This window comes from Kogia breviceps, chromosome 11 (assembly GCF_026419965.1).
Source record: "Kogia breviceps isolate mKogBre1 chromosome 11, mKogBre1 haplotype 1, whole genome shotgun sequence".
Lineage (NCBI taxonomy): Eukaryota > Metazoa > Chordata > Mammalia > Artiodactyla > Physeteridae > Kogia > Kogia breviceps.
In genome coordinates this window covers 64,883,232-64,901,979 of record NC_081320.1, presented here as the reverse complement: position 1 = coordinate 64,901,979, position 18,748 = coordinate 64,883,232, and the positions used below count along the sequence as shown (strand labels likewise).

The following is an 18,748-nucleotide window of genomic DNA, read 5'->3' as shown; positions in this document are numbered from 1 at the left end:
GCATCCTTTTCCTTTCAAAGGGACAGAGGAGAAAAATGAAGACCCACAGAGGGCAGCCATGAATCAGGCAGCTCAGAAAGATCCAAATGTAGACTCAGAAGACCTGGGTTGGAAATTCAGTTCTCTCACTTACCAGCCGGGTGACCTTGGATAGGTCCCCCTAAGCACCCTGTGCCTCAGAAACTCAGCTGTAAGACACCCATTCCATCAAGTGGCTGCCGTGCTATGACACGCCAGGTGGGCACCCAACTGCTCTAGAATTGCAAGGGAAAAAGAGAGAGGATCTCTGCCTGGGTTTTGTGACAAAGTTACATGGCCTCCACAGGAAAGGAGGTATTAAAAAGCAGTGTAGGAGGGGAATGGTTGAAAGCTTTGGAAACCCCTCACCCCAGAAGTATATTTTGATGAGCAAGGACGTCCCAGTGCTGTAACCCGAGCAAATCTTGCAGAAGCAGGGGCACAACTCCAGAGCCGTTAGCTGTTAACTTTGGAGGCCACGGGAGGAAGTATGTGGAGATTGGAAAGGGCAGGTGAGGTACTAGGCGGCTGGGTGGTTGTAGATGGGCAGGTGCTGGGTGGATAAATGAGCAATTTACTTTTCACATTGTAGGTTGAGACCCATTAGTGAATTGTGAAATAGAACTTTTTCAAAAAAGAAATAGACAATCAGAGAATAGCATAGAAAATATCCGAGTGTATTACCCACAGTAGAGGTGAGTATTGTGACAGGGTAGGTGGGTGGTTACACATATGTGTGTCCCAGACCACGGGGCAGAGAGGTTGACCGACCTGGCGCAGCTGACTGCACAGGGAGACCCAGCTGTCCTTGTGTAGAGTTGCTCCTCATCTGAGACGAAAGGTCAGGCCAGAGACAAAAGGCAGACGGTGGTGCCCCCTCTCTGGATTTCAAGAGGGTCTTTGATGCCACTTCCTAATTTGTCAGTGAGCTCATGTAGCTTTAGGCGACAGGGACTCTATTCAGATGGCATTCGCCACACGTATTAGGCTGAGACTTTAAAAAAATTCTGGAAGATTATAGATCTAAACTCACAACCAATAATAATAGTTTATTCAAGCACTGTTCTGAGCGTTCATTGTGTCTTTATCTCATTCAGTCCTTCCTGCAACCCTGTGAGACAGACACACACCCGTTATCCTCATTTTACAGAAGAGGGAACTGAGACACAGCAAAGTGAAGTGATTTGCCCAAGGTCACACAGTAAATAGCCACGCCAGGATTCGAGCCCAGGAAGCCTGGCCCCAGAGCTTATGTTCTAAGCTGCTAGGCCGTCCTGCTCTCTGCATGGAAAATTTACCCACGGGCATGGTGCTGACTCTGGATTTAGGTGGGATTATCATACTTCAGAGCAAAGGTGGCAAAGCCATATTTTCAAGGGCTTTAGGATTCCCACTCCTGTCTTAGATGAACGGGAATTGTACATTATGTATATATATATATTTTTAAAATAACTTTTATTGTCTATTTTACTCCTACTGTTATTTTAAATTTATTTATTTGTTTATTTTTGGCTGTGTTGGGTCTTCGTTTCTGCGCGAGGGCTTTCTCTAGTTGTGACAAGCGAGGGCCACTCTTCATCGCGGTGCGCGGGCCTCTCACTGTCGCGGCCTCTCTTGTTGCGGAGCACAGGCTCCAGACGCGCAGGCTCAGTAGTTGTGGCTCATGGGCCCAGTTGCCCCGCGGCATGTGGGATCTTCCCAGACCAGGGCTCGAACCCATGTCCCCTGCATTGGCAGGCAGACTCTCAACCACTGCTCTACCAAGGGAAGCCCATATATTTTTTAATATATATTTTATATTTGAAATTCATACATATTGGGGTTTTTTGTTGATTTTTTTTTTTTTTTTTTTTTTTTTTTTTTTTTTTTTTGCGGTATGTGGGCCTCTCACTGTTGTGGCCTCTCCCGTTGCGGAGCACAGGCTCCGGACACGCAGGCCTAGCGGCCATGGCTCACGGGCTTAGTTGCTCCGCGGCATGTGGGATCTTCCCGGACCAGGGCACGAACCCGTGTCTCCTGCATCGGCAGGCGAATTCTCAACCACTGCGCCACCAGGGAAGCCCTTTTGTTGATTTTTAATGTGACGTTTTTCCCTTTTGCTAGCTAGTTAGAGCACCCATGTATAAATACATTAATACTGTAATCATATTATATATTATCATATTTAATAGAATTGATAATACTTCTTTTTGTTCATAATCATGTGACTCCACGTGCAAAAAAACTGTTTTGTGGTAGGTAAGAGAATCAAAATGGTGTCGGCCATGTAAGAAAATGGTACATTGAAGCCTTGCGGGTTTGATTTGAGACAGATGCTGACACCACACTTCAAGACCATTTAAAACTATGTGGGCAAGGCTGGCAAGTACTGGCCAAGCACGGCTACTAACCTGGGGTCAGAGTGGACCACAAGTTGGACAAGCTAAGGATGTACGTTGTCACTTTTTAAAGCTAAAGGATGGTGAGCTTTATTAATCCAGAGTATGATATATATAAATTGGAGAGTAACTTTTCTCCGTTTGTCAATAATTGCTGAGCTTTGTTCCTGGCACCCTCTCTACATGGGTTGCAGGAGGTAGAAGCTGGCAGTTGCTGAGGAGAAGGACATGGCCGTGAGAAGAGTGTATACACATGGAGTGGCAGGAGGTTTCTGAATTCTATTTATAATTCGTACTCGGTGGTTTATAAAAAAGCTCTCTCCTGTTTGAATGGGGCATAATGATGCCTAAAGACAGTGTGGGAGACCAGCCGCACCAGCAGTAGGGATATTAAGATGCTGTTGCTCACTTACCCTTCCCTTGGTGCCTCCTGCCCGCCCTCTGCCACGAGACCTCCTTGGACAACCCCAGCCAGGAGGTTGCCTGCTCTTGGGGAGCTCCCATGGCCCCAGGCCAGCCCCATACAGTGGAGCCTTAATTAAGAGCCACCTTGTCCTGTGGGGTCTCTCCCTCCTTAGGGATTCCGTGCGTGCTCATCTGGGCATCCTGCCCCCGTGTCATTGGGCCTCCCCAGCCAGGCCCAGCATAGAGCCTGGTGCTGCAGAAGCCTCAGTGGAGGTTTGTAGGGAGGAGTAGTTACATTGTGGGAGGGGGTCCAGCTCCCCATTTTGCAGATAAGGCCTTTTGGGACGTAGAACTGAAGTGACTTGCTCAAGGCGCCATGTCTGTCGGGCCGCGCCTGTGTCGCGGGGCTTGTCCTGTGCTTTTCGCTCAGCCTGGCTCTGACTTCAGGGCCCCGCAGCTCTCCTGAGTCCTGCTGGGCCACGTGCTCCGGGGGACAGATCTCCGCATCTACAGGTCCGGGTCCACCCGGCCAGCCGACACTGGGCAGCAGGCAGCTGTGGGGTTTGCTGAGCTGCTGCCTCCCCTGAAGCCCAAGACCTCAGTCCTGATGGTGTTACAGGCCCAGCTCCCCAGACTCCCATGTCCTTTCAGTGACCAGCCCACCAACCTGGAGGTGGCCCACTACCCAGGCCGGCAGCTTGAGCTCTACTACAGGGAGGCTAGAGAGCTGCCATTGTCGGCATTTGGCAGGGATGGTGGCCAGGCCGCTGGGATTCAGCCCCCTCCCACCATCTCTCTCTGGGCTGTCACCTCACCTGCTCTGCCTCTCTTGTAGTTTGAGGTTTTTTTACCCCCTCTGTTCAGTGGGTTCTCTGCTCCATCAGCCTTTTTCCTGCACATAGCTCACCATGGCTGTGCCCAAATGGTGAACTCAGCCCAACTCGCCTCCCCACGGCTAATGGCCTCTATCTCAGGGTCCCCTCATACTCCAAGGAGGGAGAGTCCACCAGTGCCCCCAGCTGTGGCCAGTGGTCAGGCCACAAGATGCACAGAGCTGTCCCTCTCCTGCTGGGTGGGGTGGGTCTGAGCACGGACGGGAGCAGAGCGCGGGCTCACTGGCTGGGGTGCCAGAACCCAGCTTCACTTTGTGGGCCCCTCCGGATGGGGGAGGGGAGACGTTCCACACAAGAGGGCCCTGACACCTGGGCGGCAGTGGGGCTGTGGGTATGAATCATTCAGCCCCTTGGTTGGGGGTGGTACCAGTTGTTCTTGGTGACACTGCCACAGCAGGCACACGGGCAGATGACATTCCTGGGTGGGTAGGAGGGAGGGGACCTCTGGGAGGCCTGTGGGCCCTGAGTGGGCACAGCTGAGGCCCCCAGCTGTTCCCTGCCTCCCAACAGGCCTGCCTGCCGTGGGTGCCCCCAGAGGGCTGCCCGCATGCCCCTCTCTCCGTGTCACATGTTGTGTGTGATGTGTGCACACGTGACCTGCGCCAGTTGATCCCTTTCCAACTGGAAAAGTCCCTCCTGCTCTCAGGACAAAAACAACCCCAGGCCTTTTCCCCTGAAAAGTTAGAGCTCCCGGTGTCAGGGAGCAAGCCCACAGCCGGAGCCAGCGTGGTGGCCTGGCCGCTCTGCAGGATTGGCGGTGTCCCGGAGGCCCAGTCCCTGAGCCCTGCCTGCCCCCCGCTCCCGGCGTCCCTCTGTCTGCCGAGCGGGGCAGGGACAGACATGGGCAGAGTGAGGAAAGGAGCTGGCACAGACTGGCCTGCTCCTGGGTCCAGGCTCTCAGCAGAGCAGCTGTTGGGGAGCTGGGATCCTTGGAGCAAGGGAAGCTTTCCCTGTGAGAGGTGACGTCCCGTGATCTTGAGCACAAGGCCTCTGGGAAAAGGTCCAGGTTGTTGCTTGTGGAAGAAACAGCTCTCCTTCCATTCAGTGACCGTGTGGCCTCGGGAAGGCGCTCGGCCTTTGTGGTCGGGCACGAGGAATTGCGGTTCTGAGGGTCCTGAGCTGGTGACTATGAATGGCGGCCCCCCACGGTGACCTGCGCCTCTCCTCTTTGCAGCTGAAGGAGGCACAGTGCTTCGCCATGATGGTGATCCAGCTCGGAGAGGAAGCCGGGGAGTTCCTCTCCAAGGGCTACCTGGCACTGGGTCTCACCTACAGCCTGCAGGCCACCGACGGTGAGTGCTGGGGCCTAGGAGCCTCTGCTCGGGGTGACTCGGGCCTCCTCATGGCCCCCCGCGGCACAGCCCACGCTGACCTCTGCCCCTGGAGCTCCTGTGGCGCTTGCCGTCTGCGATGCGCCACCAGCCCTTGACCGCACAGAGTCTCCTTTCTGGTTCACCTTTACCGTCGGCACCACTGTCATCTTCCGGGGTCTTTTAAATCCCCCCAGTGCATGGCATAGAGCTGGGTACACGGCAGGCGTTTACTGAATACTTGTGCTCGGTACGTGGGTTTGCCGCCTGGAGTCTGGCGTGCCGTCCCCAAGCCCACCAGCTCAGCTGTGTGTTCCCCCAGGGATCAGCAGCCACCTACTTCTGTATCCTTGCAGCTTGAGGGAAAGGGAGTGATAGGCCCCCACCCAGACCAAACCCGGAATAGTAATCAGCTCCAACCCACACCGCCTGAATGCCAGCCCCTGGGAGCAGGCTTCAGAGGCCCCGCACAATGAGAGGTAAGAACAGCTGGCACTTGCACGACGAGGAAAGGAAGAGGGGTGAGATCCTGGTGCTGTGCCAGCTCCTTGTTCTTGAGTGACAGTAGTCACTGTCTCTTCAAGGTATCGCTGAGGCTCTGATAAGGAACGCTGGGGTCCCTACACACTGGTCAAGTGAGGGAGTCATCAGTCCCTCAGTCAGAGTCCAGAGACCCTCCATGTGCCTTTAATCCTCTAGAAGCAGGGCTGCTTGGACCCCTGACATCCATCCATGCCAGCAGCATCTTGACCTGATCTGGTTGGAGCCTGACAGCAGTCATGTTAAAGCTTCCCAGGGTTTCAGTGTGCTGCTAAGGCTTTGAATGCCTGTGCTACCACATTTAAAGATGATTTCATTTACCAGAAAGGTGCCCAGTTTGGGTTAAATCGAGAAGCCTCATGGGGAAAGTATAATAGAGGTTTCTGGTGGCCTAGTGGGAGGGGAGTTAGTGTTCAGTGGGTACAGACAGTCTGTTAGGGACAATAAGAAAGATCTGGAGACGGATGGTGGTGATGGTGGCACGACATGGTGAATGTACTTAATGCCGCGGAATCGCCCTCTTGAAATTTGTTGAAATGGTTAGAAAAGAAGCAGCTTCATCAGTAAGGAAGCCCAGGGAGGCATGTGGCCAGGACAGAGGTGGTAACTTTTCCCTAGAGGCTTGGGCCTTTGGAAGGGTCAGTGTGGCCCAGGTGGCAAGGAAGGCAAAGGAGTACAAGGATCTATTGTGTCAGGAATCATGCCAGGAGGCTGGGACCAGGGTGACACCTGCACCCCTTGCCCCAGTAACCAGGGCAGAGGGTGGCACCATTCCGGAACTGCTTGAGTGCGAGCATTTGCCAGACGGGGTCCCGGTGGGTCGGTCCTCTCCCCGCAGAGCTCTGTGCCCTGGGCAGGACAGAGCTGGGTCGGCCCCCCTCCAGCAGCCCCTCATGGCTTCGTCTCCATCCTGTCTCCTGCAGCGACTCTGAAATCCAAGCAAGATGAATTGCACCGGAAAGCACTGCAGACGCTGGAGAGGTGAGGGAGGCCCGAATGGCAGCGTTGCTCGAGGTGGCTCCTTCTCGTGTTCTCTCAGGAGACCCTCTGGTGTAGACAGAACCAAGGTTTCTGTCCCCATGTTGTTGACCAGCAAACCGAGGCTCTGAGAGCTCACACAGGAAGCAGGGACAGGCCTTTGGGGTTGGGTGGGTGGGTTGAGCCCTTCCACACGAGTAGAGCTCCCCCCAGGCTCGGCTCCCGTCCCGCTGAGCTCAGGGGACATGGGCTGTAGCAGGAAAGCACCTTGCACAGTGACCTACAAGTATAGCAGGGACTCAGAAAGAGTGTTTGCCTCCTCCCAGCCCCTCCGCAATCTGAGGGCTGTGAGGACCCCTACCCCAAGTCCTCACAGAGATTTTCTGGGAGCCCAGAGTCCAGGAGGGAGGGAGGAAGGGGATGAAGCGGGCGGCAGAGAAGCCCCTCCCCCAGCGGCAGCCCTTCCTCCCTCTCCAGGCCCATCCTGGCTGAGCCCCCTCTCCACCACAGCCCGGGGACCCATCTAAGCATCCCTCCCCTTCCTTCCTCTGGCCCATCGCAGGACTCTTCCCCATGAGCCCCGCGTGTCTTGCTTCCTCAGAGCGTGGATAGCAGCTGCTGGGTAGGGGCCTGCCCTGGACTCCTTATGCCAGCTTCCTGGGAACTCCCCTCTGGGGCAGGCTGTTCTCAAGCCCAGAGAGGAAGGAGAGGCCCATCCTGGCAAACCCCCTCTGAACTCCCAGGATCAGGAGACATCTCCTTCCCTCCCCTTCATTCCTGGCGCTTCTTGCCCAGAGAGGCCATCCCAGCCCCACGTCCTCCGGGAACTGTTCCCTTCTGTCCGGCGATGGGGAGGGCAGACTCCAGGCTCTGTCCCAGGCCACAGCTGGGTCAACAGCTGCCCGGAGGAAAGGGGCTTCCCCCACCCACCAATCCTGTCCTCCCAGACGGCCCCCACCTCAGCCAGAGCCAGCCCTCTCGGCACCCACTGCCCCTGCCTTGGGCTGCCCGTGGGCTTTCTGCCCCAGCCATCGTCTCCCGCAGGGCACCCTCCAAAGCGGGCCCAGGCAGAATCTCCAACATTTGACCCTGGAGCACCCAGCACAGGGTGGGCACGCTGGAGACCCACGTCACACACCGGTTGTCGACCTTGATGGCTGACTTGCTGCTCCCTTGCCCCATACAGAGCCCAGGAGCTGGCGCCCGGTGACCCCCAGGTCATCCTCTATGTCTCCCTGCAGCTGGCCCTCGTCCGCCAGGTGAGTCCTCACAATTCTAACACCCAGGTCTCTGGGGGCCGCTGATCTTCTCCTGGCCCCACTGCCTTTATCAGCTGTGTGACCCTTTGCAAGTGACTTGACCTCTCTGAGCCTCTGTTTCCTTGTCTGCTATGTCAGCACCTTCATACTCCACCTCAGAGGGCCCTAGTAAGGATTAAGTCAGCTAATGTGGTAAAGCCCCTGGCCCATGGTGGGCTCACAGGAAGGGGCTATTCTCTGCCCTCACTCCTCCTACAATGTGTCCGTCTCCTCAGAAGTTGACAGGTGACCACAATAAACATTTGCTTGTGTCCTCACCTTCTGTTGAGCTTTCCCCAGGGGTCTGGAGGAGTAGAGTGATTGGCATGTGGCACTGTTTCTGTGTGACCCAAAGCCTTCCTCTGACCCTGTGGATGCCACCAGCAGGCTCGGCCTCTGGGGGCTGACGGGGGCCGGCTGTCCGCCAACCACCTTCGACCTACATGGCTCTCCATCCCGACCCATCTTCCTTCTTCAAGCTGAGCTGTTGGTGCTGAGAGGACACTGGTCTGTCCAGGGAGTGAGGCCGGGCAACCCACCCAGCCAGTTGCCTTTCAGAAACGAGCGAGAGCTCCTGTCGCCCAGGCCCCTCAGAGCCTCTGCTTTCACGTGTGTCCCTCAGGCTGGTGCTCTGTGTGAAGCAGGACCTCTCAGTGGCTTTGATTGGGTGAACGTGGACGCTGGGCCACTCGGGAACTGCAGACAAGCCAGCAGGGACCCGGGCTGGGCTCCAGACTGTTGGAGAGGAGTCCACAGAGCCCCCATCTGCTCGTGGTCAGGTGACAGGCAGCCTGGCTGACGAGGGTGCTGCCGTACCCCCCGTGGCCTGGGCGAGCCCTGCGTCTGATGAGGAGGGCGTCGGTGGCCCCGTTTGACACCTGAGGCGCTGAAGCTCTCCTGAGCTCAGGAACTGGGAACTGGCCAGGCCAGCACAGTGTCTGCTCCAGAGCCCACTCTGATCCAGTGAAGCAACCCCCTGGGGCTCTAAGTATCCTGTTCCCCTGTCCCATTTGGAGACTGGGCACTTGGAGCCTTGTCCACCGGGCCTGGTGGTTGGTTTTACTGGTCGATGTCAACTTCTAGCCCCTGGTCTCATCTTCAGGGAGCTGTGTTTCCAGCCCCTCTCCCACTGTGTCCCTGGCTCCTGACTTCCAGGTCCTGGAGGAGGCACTTCGTACCTCTCTGCTGCTCTCTCCAGAAACATCAGTCTGCTCTGGTGCTCCCAGGAGCACGGACACAAAGATACCCGAGACCAGTTTATTTTTAGCCCTCTGTAAAAGAACCGGTGCTTTCCTTGCCAATCAAGTTCCCGATAAACCTTTGGTGATGCATTTTTTAAATATCTTTACGTATTCAGCCACCTCTGATGAATGGCATCTGTCCTCCCAGAGAGATGGCTGGGCCAGGCCGGTGGAGCCTGGCACCCACTGTCCTTGGGGACCCAGATCTTGATAACCTCAGGGGGTTGAAGGTCCCTGAATGAACTCTTAAGCTAGTCCTTCCTGCCTGGGTCTCTGAGCTCCTCTGGCCCATCCTGCCCAGAGCGTGCATGGCTGCTCAAGTAGTGAAGGCCGAGGATTTGGACACCCAGCCCAGAATAACGGGGCAGGAGCAGCCTTGGGGAGGCACGGGCAAGCCGAGCCAGGAGCCACACTGACCTTAGCTTCCTCCTTTACTTTCCATGACCTTTCCACAAAGGGAGGTCCCCGTGGGAGAACTCTGGGCCTGGCAGTAGTGCCCACAGCCTGTGCAGAGGCCGGGTGGAGACCAGGCAGGTGCCAGGCACGCCAGGGACCAGAGGCCCCAGCTGACCTGTGTCCTGTAGGCCCCTCAAGGAGCATTGGAGACCGGGGTCTGAGGTTTGGTGAAGAACAAGACTTTCTGAAAAGGGCTCCTGAGGTTCCTGGGAGGACGGGGTCCTGGCGTGGATAGAGTCACAGGAGCTGACACAACTCCCAGGCCTGAGTTCTGGAGAGGACACGTCCCTCAGGACTGGAAAAAAGGATCTTACCTGTTCATTAGCTGCCTGGGCTTTGGGGGCTTGAAGAGGGATACTCACGTTTTCAAACGTGTTAGATACTCAGCAGGACATTTTTCCTACGTCGTCTCACCCCTCTCATCCACCGTTATAGGTATGACCGTTATCCTCACTTTGCAGCGTAAGGACTGCAGCTCAGACAGGCGAAGTCCCCTGCCCTGGGCGCCAGCTAGGAAGTGGCAGAGCTCGGATCCATGCCCCCATCTGACCCCAGAGCCTGAGCTCTTGCCACTGTGAGCCTCTGAGTAGGAGGCAGCATTTATTTGTCAGCCCCCATCACTGCGTGAACAGGTTCGGAGAAGAGTTCTGTAGCTAGTGGTCCAGGTGGCCTCTCCTCACAGCCCCGCTCCTCCGGTTTAGTTGGTACTTCCCGGCTGATCCTTTGTGGTACACTGTGAACCTGCCCCTTTTCCCTCTTGCGTGGGGACAGCGCTAGCTTCCAGGGCCTGACTTTGGACAGCAGATCTCTCTTAGCCATGTGATTTGGGGGGGTGTTTTCTCATCAGAGCCCCTGCCTGCCCCACAGTGCTTGGGGTCTCACTTGAGTCTGCTGCACCCTTGTTGGCTGGCACCTGGCCCCAGAGTCCGGGAAGAGGTGCGGGCCTTGGGGAAGGTCGCTCAGCTGGCAGTTTTCTCCGGCAGATCTCCAGCGCCATGGAGCAGCTGCAGGAGGCCCTGAAAGTGTGCAAGGACGATGCCAATGCCCTCCACCTGCTGGCGCTCCTTTTCTCCGCCCAGAAACACTATCAGCATGCCCTGGACGTCATCAACATGGCCATCACGGAGTATCCCGAGAACTTCAAGTGAGTTCCCCATGGACGCTGCTGGGCTGGCGGGCTGGTGCGCGCACACGCTGAGCGTCAAGGCGGGGCGGGACCTGTGGGGGGCGGAGCCTGGCTCTGGCATTCTGTTCTGGCCAGGTGTGGTGCGAGGGCAGCTCCACGGAGCCTGTTGTTTGTATTGTATTCGAGAGACAGCCCTGGCTCTTGGTCTCCACCCTGCATCTGAGAGATTATTAAAACTGAAATCGGTTCACTTTAAAAGACAGGTCGCTTAGGGAATACTACACGTAGATAAAACAACCTGTGCGGGCAAGGGATTAGTTACCTAATCCCAAATATAATACAGCAAGACCTACTGTGTAGAAGTTTATTTTTTACTTTTGTACAAATACACGAAGGACAAAGGTCCTCCTCTTCCAGTACCAGTTACCTGGCTTTTTTCCAAGCTCCATCCTCATGGCTATCTGGGCAGGGTCTGATGCATGGTCTGCTGCCAGCCATGTGTGTGCACATATGTGTGTATGAGTGTGCCTCTTTGTGTGTGCGTTTATTGTCGGTTACGCTTCGGTGGAAACAGAAACTGTCACGATGAGAGGGTTAGAATCGTAGAGTGGGGAGGGGTTGCCTCACCCGTCCCCTGGGTCAGAGTTCATGTCACAGAAGAAACAAGAGACTGGGCCAGGCATCAGACACTGTCCTTTTTCTGAGTGAAATCTTGCATGCAGGTGGAAACTGTGAACAGATGGGAGCAGACCTGTCCTGTGGAAGCCAGGGAAGGGGGCCCACATGATGGCCCCTCGGTGCCCCCAGCCCAGTGCAGGAGCCTCCCGTGCCAGCGTCTCCCATCTGACTGCACGAGTTGAGTGGGGGGTGGAAAATCCACCTGCCACGCAGCCCTGTGGAGTGACCCTAGGGTGTGACCATGGCTCTTTGCAAATAAGTCCGTACTTTTCCCCATGGATGAGACCCCTGGATTAGCAGGAAATGTCGCTGAGTCCATTACTGGTCAGGGATCACTGAAGAATGTCATTGCTCTTCAACTGAAAGTGCATCCTGCTTCTCCAGCTGCGCCCTGCATTGGGAACAAGCTGCGTGTGGCTCCCGCTATTGCCACGGCAGTTAATTAAACCCCTGATCCAGTAAATAGCACTGCAGCCAAACAAAAAAGTCAGCCTCCTTCACCCTGACCTCAGCGTCCTTCAGTGTCCTCAACAAGGTCTGTATTGCAGTCACTTAAAGTCCCCTGGTCTGGGTCTGTCTGCCACCCAGTGCCTCGCTGGTCCCAGGTGGCTGAGACCTTGTAGAGGCTCTTCCTTTCTGCAGAGACTACCTTAGTGTAGGAGAGGCTGGCAGGCTGGTGTCAGGGGTCTGGGAGGCCTGGCCCAGGGGGATGCTGGTGGGTGGAATAGACCCCTTTCCTCTTGCACTTTTCCCCATGTGGGAGCCACAGCAGGTCCCTGACTGTCAACTTACCTGTGGTGCCTCCAGCAGCTTGCCCCTGCATCTTCTCAGCTGCTAAAAGACTGACATCTGTCCTACCTCCAAGGACTATTGTGAGACTCAGGCAAGAAAAGATCTCACAGTCAATTTACAACTGGTTTCAAGGGCAGCAGTGGGGGTGGGTCTGGAAGATGGTCCACAGTGTAAGGCTGGGAACTGAGACCCGAAGGAGGCAAGTGCCCGCAGTGGCCGGAAGGTGGGGGAGCGCATCCTGCACATGAGGGCAGGGGAAGCTGTGAAAAGGTGTCCAAGCTCCTTAGCTGCACAGGAGGTTGCCGTTCCTGGGGGGCAGACTCAAGACTCCAGGAGAAAAACCCAGCTTTCGTGGAGTTGACTTTTAAGAATCCTCCTGGGGCTTCCCTGGTGGCTCAGTGGTTGAGAGTCCGCCTGCCGATGCAGGGGACGCGGGTTCGTGCCCCGGTCCGGGAAGATCCCACATGCCACGGAGCGGCTGGGCCCGTGAGCCATGGCCGCTGAGCCTGCGCGTCCGGAGCCTGTGCTCCACAACGGGAGAGGTCACGACAGTGAGAGGCCCGCGTACTGCAAAAAAAAAAAAAAAAAAAAGAATCCTCCTGAATTCAGGGATTAGAAAGCAAAGCAAAGAGGATCTTGATTTCCAAGCTGTGTGGTGACCTTTAGTTAATGGAGCTTGAGTTTAAAAAGGCAGAAATGTGGTGAGGCAAAGACTGATGGGCCTGCGGGGACAGTGGGAACCTGGCACGGTGGGAACCAGACACCTGAGCAGCTTCCTGAAATCCTGAGGGCTTCCGACGGAGCCCTGGACACATGTGCTGGCCTGGCCATTGCTGGCAGTTTGCTGGGGGGCCTCAAGGGGGCAGCAGACTCCCTATTTGCACCTGGGTTCCAAGCCAGGCCCGGCCTCGGAATGCAAGAGATCCCCACAGCAAGCTTGGAGATGCCTTTGCTGGTCCCTTCTCCAGTCCTGGGATTGGGAGGCTTAGCTGGGAGGGTCACGGGGAACAGGCCACTGCTAAGCTTGGTCCCTGAAACCATGGGCTCCGTGGGGTGCTAGTTTTAGGTAACAGATTCCTTGTGTTTTAGTCAGGCCGCTTGTAGGGGAGGTCGCCATAGTAACCAAACAGCATTCCTGGACTAATGATGGGAGCTTTCCAATAACCAGCCTGTCAGTCACTGCTCCCACCCCAGACCTGGCAGCCTGCCAGACTGGTTTTGAAAGCCCGGGTTATTGGGCTGACAAAAGAGGAGCAAACTGGTTTGCCCTTCCCTTCCCCTCCCCTCGGTGGCAGGGCCGCGTCCTCCCACCCCTCTTGGGTTTCCGGCCAGCCCAGCCAAGGTCCTGGGGGCCTTGGAAGGTCCTGGGGGAAGGGGTGTCGGAGTCCTAGGGAGCTCTCCCCAGAGCAGGAGCTATAGGGCCCTCTTGACAAGCCAGAGCTCACCCCTTGTAAGCAAATGGAACCGGTCACAGCATCTCCCCCAGGAAACCTGGGCTGTTTTGGAAAATGTTTGGGCTGAGAACTAGGCATTAGCTGGGGCCAGACCGTGACTGAGTCTGGCTAAGGCCAAGTTGGCCTCGAGGGTACCGCTCTGATCTCTCCCTGGCCTGCCTCACCTTTTTTTCTCAGGTTGCGTGTGATAAATTTCTAGTGGTGCATTCCACTGAGCAGAAGGGATCAGAGTCCTGGGGCTTCTGTTAATGTCTCTGACTTAAACCCAGCGTGTTTATTGGATGGTTCTTATTAGGGACTTGGAGTAGATCAAAGGGATGCTTAAAATACCAGCACTCCAGTGAGGGGGCTGGAATCAAAGGTATTAGCACAAACATAGTTTATCACTTTGCCAGGTTCATGAAACATTTTTGGCTGCCACATCCCCTGATGAGGACAAGGCACCATGGGGTAAACTTGCAGGCCATGTGGTGGAGGGAAGTGTTAAACCAGGCGTAATCACTGGCACCGGCACACTCTTCCCCAAAGGTCAGTTCCTCATCCGTGAAGCTAGTCTGACATTCAGCTTTTCCCTTCGCTGGTGGTTCTTGGGAGCCCTCCCGAAACCTCACGCCATGTGACACTGCAGTCAGAGAGTCTTCAGTCTCCCTGTAGCCTCTGCTCACCCTTCAGCTAGGAGGGTAGATGACCTAGGTTATTTTGTTTGGGGAAGAAGAGGGAAAGGAAGGAAGACAGATATTTGCAGGTTTTTCCAAAAGCTGTGTTTTAAAGCTGTTTTAGCTCTTTGCTCCCTGGGAGAGGGCTCAGGAGGCGAATTCATGCCCATGAAGTAGGGCTGGCCTCCCCTCTGCAGTGGGTGGTCTTCAGGTCCCCAGGTCTGCTCACTGGGCAGAGATTATAGACCAAGACCAAGGTGTTTGCTTCTTGGTGTCTTATACCTGGCTGGGAGCCAACTTTTGTTCCATCTAAGGACCTGCTTTCTGGAAGTTCTTCCGCCCCAAAATGGTTATGGAATGGCTCTGTATGGTTTGTGTTCATATCTTTCAAGGTCAAGAATTTGTGTTTGGAGAGTCACCTGGAGGTAACTGGAGGTGACCTGCAGCTGAGGGAAGCTGGGCCAGCCATCGGTCAGCACAGATAAGGCTGTGGGTGCCATGGGCGCAGGCGGCCGTTCTGCGGGTGGGCCAGAGCTTTTGAAGCAACGAGGTGCTAACTCCTGGATGTGGAAGCTTATGGGCTGTCGATTTTAAACTTCGGATCACATTGAATGACTCCATTAAGAGGTAGAGGATCCGTGTGAACCTTAAAAGACTGGGGGGACGTGAGTCAGTGTAATCCTCCAGAACCAAGGAAAAATTACTGGTTTTTTAGGGCTAAGAAAAGCTGCCATAAGTGTCCCTTGCAAGTTAGGGATTAGTCTATGGGAAGATAATAAAGATGGGCCTATCTGTGGCCCTCTCCCTTTTAGGGAGGGCCCTCCTGTTAGAGCTTTAAAATAATATCCTCAAAGAGCAAGTGTGTGAGCTTAGTCAGTTAATTGCCCTGGTGGAGTCTCTCCCAGAGGCATGGCATTTAGAGGAGCCTGAGACCTGTGTCCTTCAGCACTTCCCTGGCCAGGGTGAGAGCCAGGTGATTACAGCCCTTGGAGGCGAGGGAGTGGCTGGCTCCTACGGGCTGCTCCTCCCCTTCATCCTGGGCTACGGGTGGGGCCTCTGAGCCCCACCTCCAGGCCTTCAGACCTGTCCCTGCCAGTCCAGCCCGAAGGAGTACTTTACCTCGCCTTGCTTCCAAATCCTGCCCATCCTCAGAGACTCCCCTTGGGCTCTACTTTGCCTTGAAGCTCCTGTACTCAGAGCTGAACCACTCAACTGAGTGTCTGATTCTCTTCTTCTGTTTCGTTTCCTAATTGCCTTGGATGTGTTTCTTGAGCTTCCCCGAGAGTGTGGAAGCACCTTTGGGGCAGAGATTATGGCCTGTCCTCTGCCTCCCCTTCCTCCCTGTAGGGAACCCACAGCTGGACACCCAGCACACCACGAGAGCCCCCGATGGGTAGACCGTAGGAGCTGTTCTGGAAGGAGGGAAGGGAATACATGGGGATGTTGTCTCTTACAGCCCTCAGAGCACTCTCATACCCCTTAACCCTGTTTTGTTGTTGCTTTGGTTTGATTTGTTTACTTTTTGGTCTTCACAGCCCTCCTACTCTAGAGGTAAAGAAACTAACGGGAGAGTTAGATGGTCTCTCAAGGTCAGAAAGCTGATGAGTGGCAAAGCAGGGACTAGAACCCAAGGCAGCTGATTGACTGAACAACCCTGGTATGCTTGAACCCCAAGTGCTTCAATAATAACAAAATAACAACACACCCAGTGCTTGCTCTGTGCCAGGCACTCCTCTAAGCACTTTTCGTGCATTAACTCATTTAATCCCCCCAGCAACTGTGGGAGGTGTAGGAACTATTGTTACTCCCACTTTCCAGATGAGGAAACAGAGGCACAGAGGGCTTAAGTAAGCGGCTGTACATAATAGGGGCTAGGTAAGTAGTAATGACAGGTCATACGTGGACTGAACCATTTATGAAGTGCTAGGCCTTTTATGTGCATTGTTTCCTCATAACAGCCCCCGGGGTGTAGTGATACTGTCATTCCCATTTTACAGATAAGAAACTGAAGCTCTGAGAAGTTGAAATGACTGGCCAGAGGGTACATGGCTACAAGAAGGGAAGCTGGGATTTGAACGTGGGTCATCAGAGTTGGGCCCCGTTTTCCGGGACAAGACCCACTTCCTGTAGAAGCCCATGCAGGCTGCATGCAGGCTCTGGCCTCCTGGCTGAGGAGTTAGACTTTCCAGAGGCGTGGCCTCCTGACTCAGAGAATAGCCTGCTTTTTCCACTCAATTATGTGTTTTCTATAAAAATAGAACTCTTCATTAAAACAATGCAGCACAGCCATCAGCTGGAATTACTAATTACCGTCCTTTAAAGAGATAATATCCCCTTTTGTGCATTCACCATACCTGCCGCCTCCCTCTCCCCCACTACAGAGGGCCAGGAGCCAGAAGCCAGGGCCCCGGAACGCACACATGGGGCAGTGGGGGAGAGAGTTTCTGCAGGATGCTCTGCAGCTTTGTTTCCTTGGTTCCTGGTCATGGGGACCCTACAGCTTTCCAGGCCTCGGTGAATCCTTGTGACTCAACTTTCTTCTTCTGTTATCCAACAGAGATTTGTTGAGTGACATTAGATGAGGCACTGGGGAGACAGAGATAAGAAAGACGGGGTTCTGCCCCGAGCGTAGAGTCTGGTAGGAAAGACCAGTGGGAATGATGGAGCGGTCTCAGGATGAGGGCTGACCTTTCTTGAGGGGTGGCTGTGTACCGGGGCTGGCTGCCTTGACAGTTTCTGTTGCCCTCAGTCCTCCCAACAAACCTCCTTGGTGGTGGTGCCGTTACTGTCCCTATTTTACCAACATCCAGTAGAGCTCAGAGAGGTGAAGGCAACTGCTAGGAAGCAGCAGGACCTGGAGGTGTACCTGCTTTGCCTGATGCCAAAGGCCGTGTTTCAGCACGACATCCTCCTGTTTGCTGGGGAGAGAGTCAGGGGCCAGAGGTGGTTCCCTCAGGTACACAGCAGGTACCGTGTTCAAGTGTTTATTGCACATGCTGAGTAAATTGTATAGGGAACTTCTTTCAAGGAACGTGAAAGTAAAAACATGGCCTGTTGTGCGTGCCTCCCACACAGCCCGTGTCCTTCCCTGCAGCCAGCTCTGCTCTGCCAGCATCCCCCCTGCCACCGAGAGTGGGGTGCTGGGGTGAGCAGCAGGGAGGGAACACCGGGGAAGATGGTTGGAGGCCCTGGGTGAGGGGGATGGACGAGATGACCTCTGACCCCAGGACAGTGCTTGCTTAGCCAGAGCTGCTGTCACAAAAATATCCCCCGTTTGCAAAATAATTCTTTTTTTAGAAAAAAAGGTTTGGAAAGGCTCATGCTCACCCAGTTCTGAGCAGGCCCACTCTGCGATGGTTCCTCTTCACAGCAGTGGAAAGAAATGATTTGTCTTAGCTTCAAATGGGAATAGCTCCAAGTCTTAATCCTTTTGACAAATAATTAGCAGGCTGATCCTGGCCTAGGAGTTCAAGCCAGGCAGGGCCTGGGAGGAGAGAGAGGAGGCGGGTGCTAGGCCCACCCGAGCTTTCCCCTGGGAACCTCCATCATCAGCCCTTGGCCAGAGCGATCACGAAGACTGGCAAAGCCAGTGACCTGTGGCAACACCCAGAGACGCTGACCTCACTGGTGTCTCTCTTCCCCCACTGGAGGAGGGCTGGCCCAGATGCAGACAGACAGACTGACTGACTGCAGGGCTGTGGTCGTTCACGGTTCAGCAGGGGCTGGCTCTGTTCAGGTCCGACGGGCACTTGTCTTTGGCACCAGGTGCTGACCCATATAGGTGACTCGGAAGGTGGCCGGCGTGGGCTGCCAAGGCTCCAGTGGCCGTGAGGGAGGGCGTGCGCTTCTAGAGGGTGGGCCCGCGGCTACACTGGGCCTCCTTGCTAGGAACAGGGTGCACATGCCTCAGCCTTTGGAGTGTGCAGAGTGCCAGGACCCGGGACTCTCCTCCCCGCAGCCCAGCAGCCTCACGCCTGCAGCGGGGACAGAGGGCATGGCGTTTACACTGACACTTGCTCCTTCGCCTTCCCCAGAGAGAACTCTCACTTTCACATCTGCCTTCAGATGCAATGGCGGCACTTAAAAGACCTCAGCGTTTATTCTACATCTTAAAAAACAGGAAGGTGCTTGCAAGACAAGGTCACGGCCGAGGTTCGTTCACCCTGACCAGGTTGGCTGTGGCTCTGTCCTTCCCCTCTGATCCTCTACCTTTCTCATGCCCATCTTTGGTCCCAGGAGCCACCTGGAGCCAAAGGTGCCACCTGCCTTGCTGAACAGGCCATGAAGCTCTGGGGTTTTCTGAGAGCCTGCAGAGACACCTGGCCTGGACACTGCTTTTGGGGGTCTGCTAGGCCTGCATTTTTAAAGGAATCCCTTCCCTGAGCCTTGGGCAGGCCTGTGCTTAAGGACTTAGTACAGCTGTGGGTTTCTCAGCTGCTGCTTCTGGGTCATCACAGTTCATCCTGCAGGAGTCCCTGGGGCAGACAGGGCAAGAGACTCCACTCCTATTTCACAGGTTTGGAAC

General features: G+C 55.1%; 1 protein-coding gene across 2 annotated transcripts in view; it reads left to right on the top strand.

The window, feature by feature from the left end:
- Positions 1-18,748, top strand: part of TTC7A (tetratricopeptide repeat domain 7A) — a 123,992-nt gene that overhangs the window by 74,265 nt on the left and 30,979 nt on the right. For both annotated transcript variants that reach the window (XM_059078299.2, XM_067007645.1), the window contains 4 exons: positions 4,869-4,986; positions 6,468-6,525; positions 7,709-7,781; positions 10,501-10,661. In XM_059078299.2, the coding sequence (XP_058934282.1) occupies positions 4,869-4,986; positions 6,468-6,525; positions 7,709-7,781; positions 10,501-10,661 (410 nt within the window). The remainder of the gene's footprint in view (positions 1-4,868; positions 4,987-6,467; positions 6,526-7,708; positions 7,782-10,500; positions 10,662-18,748) is intronic.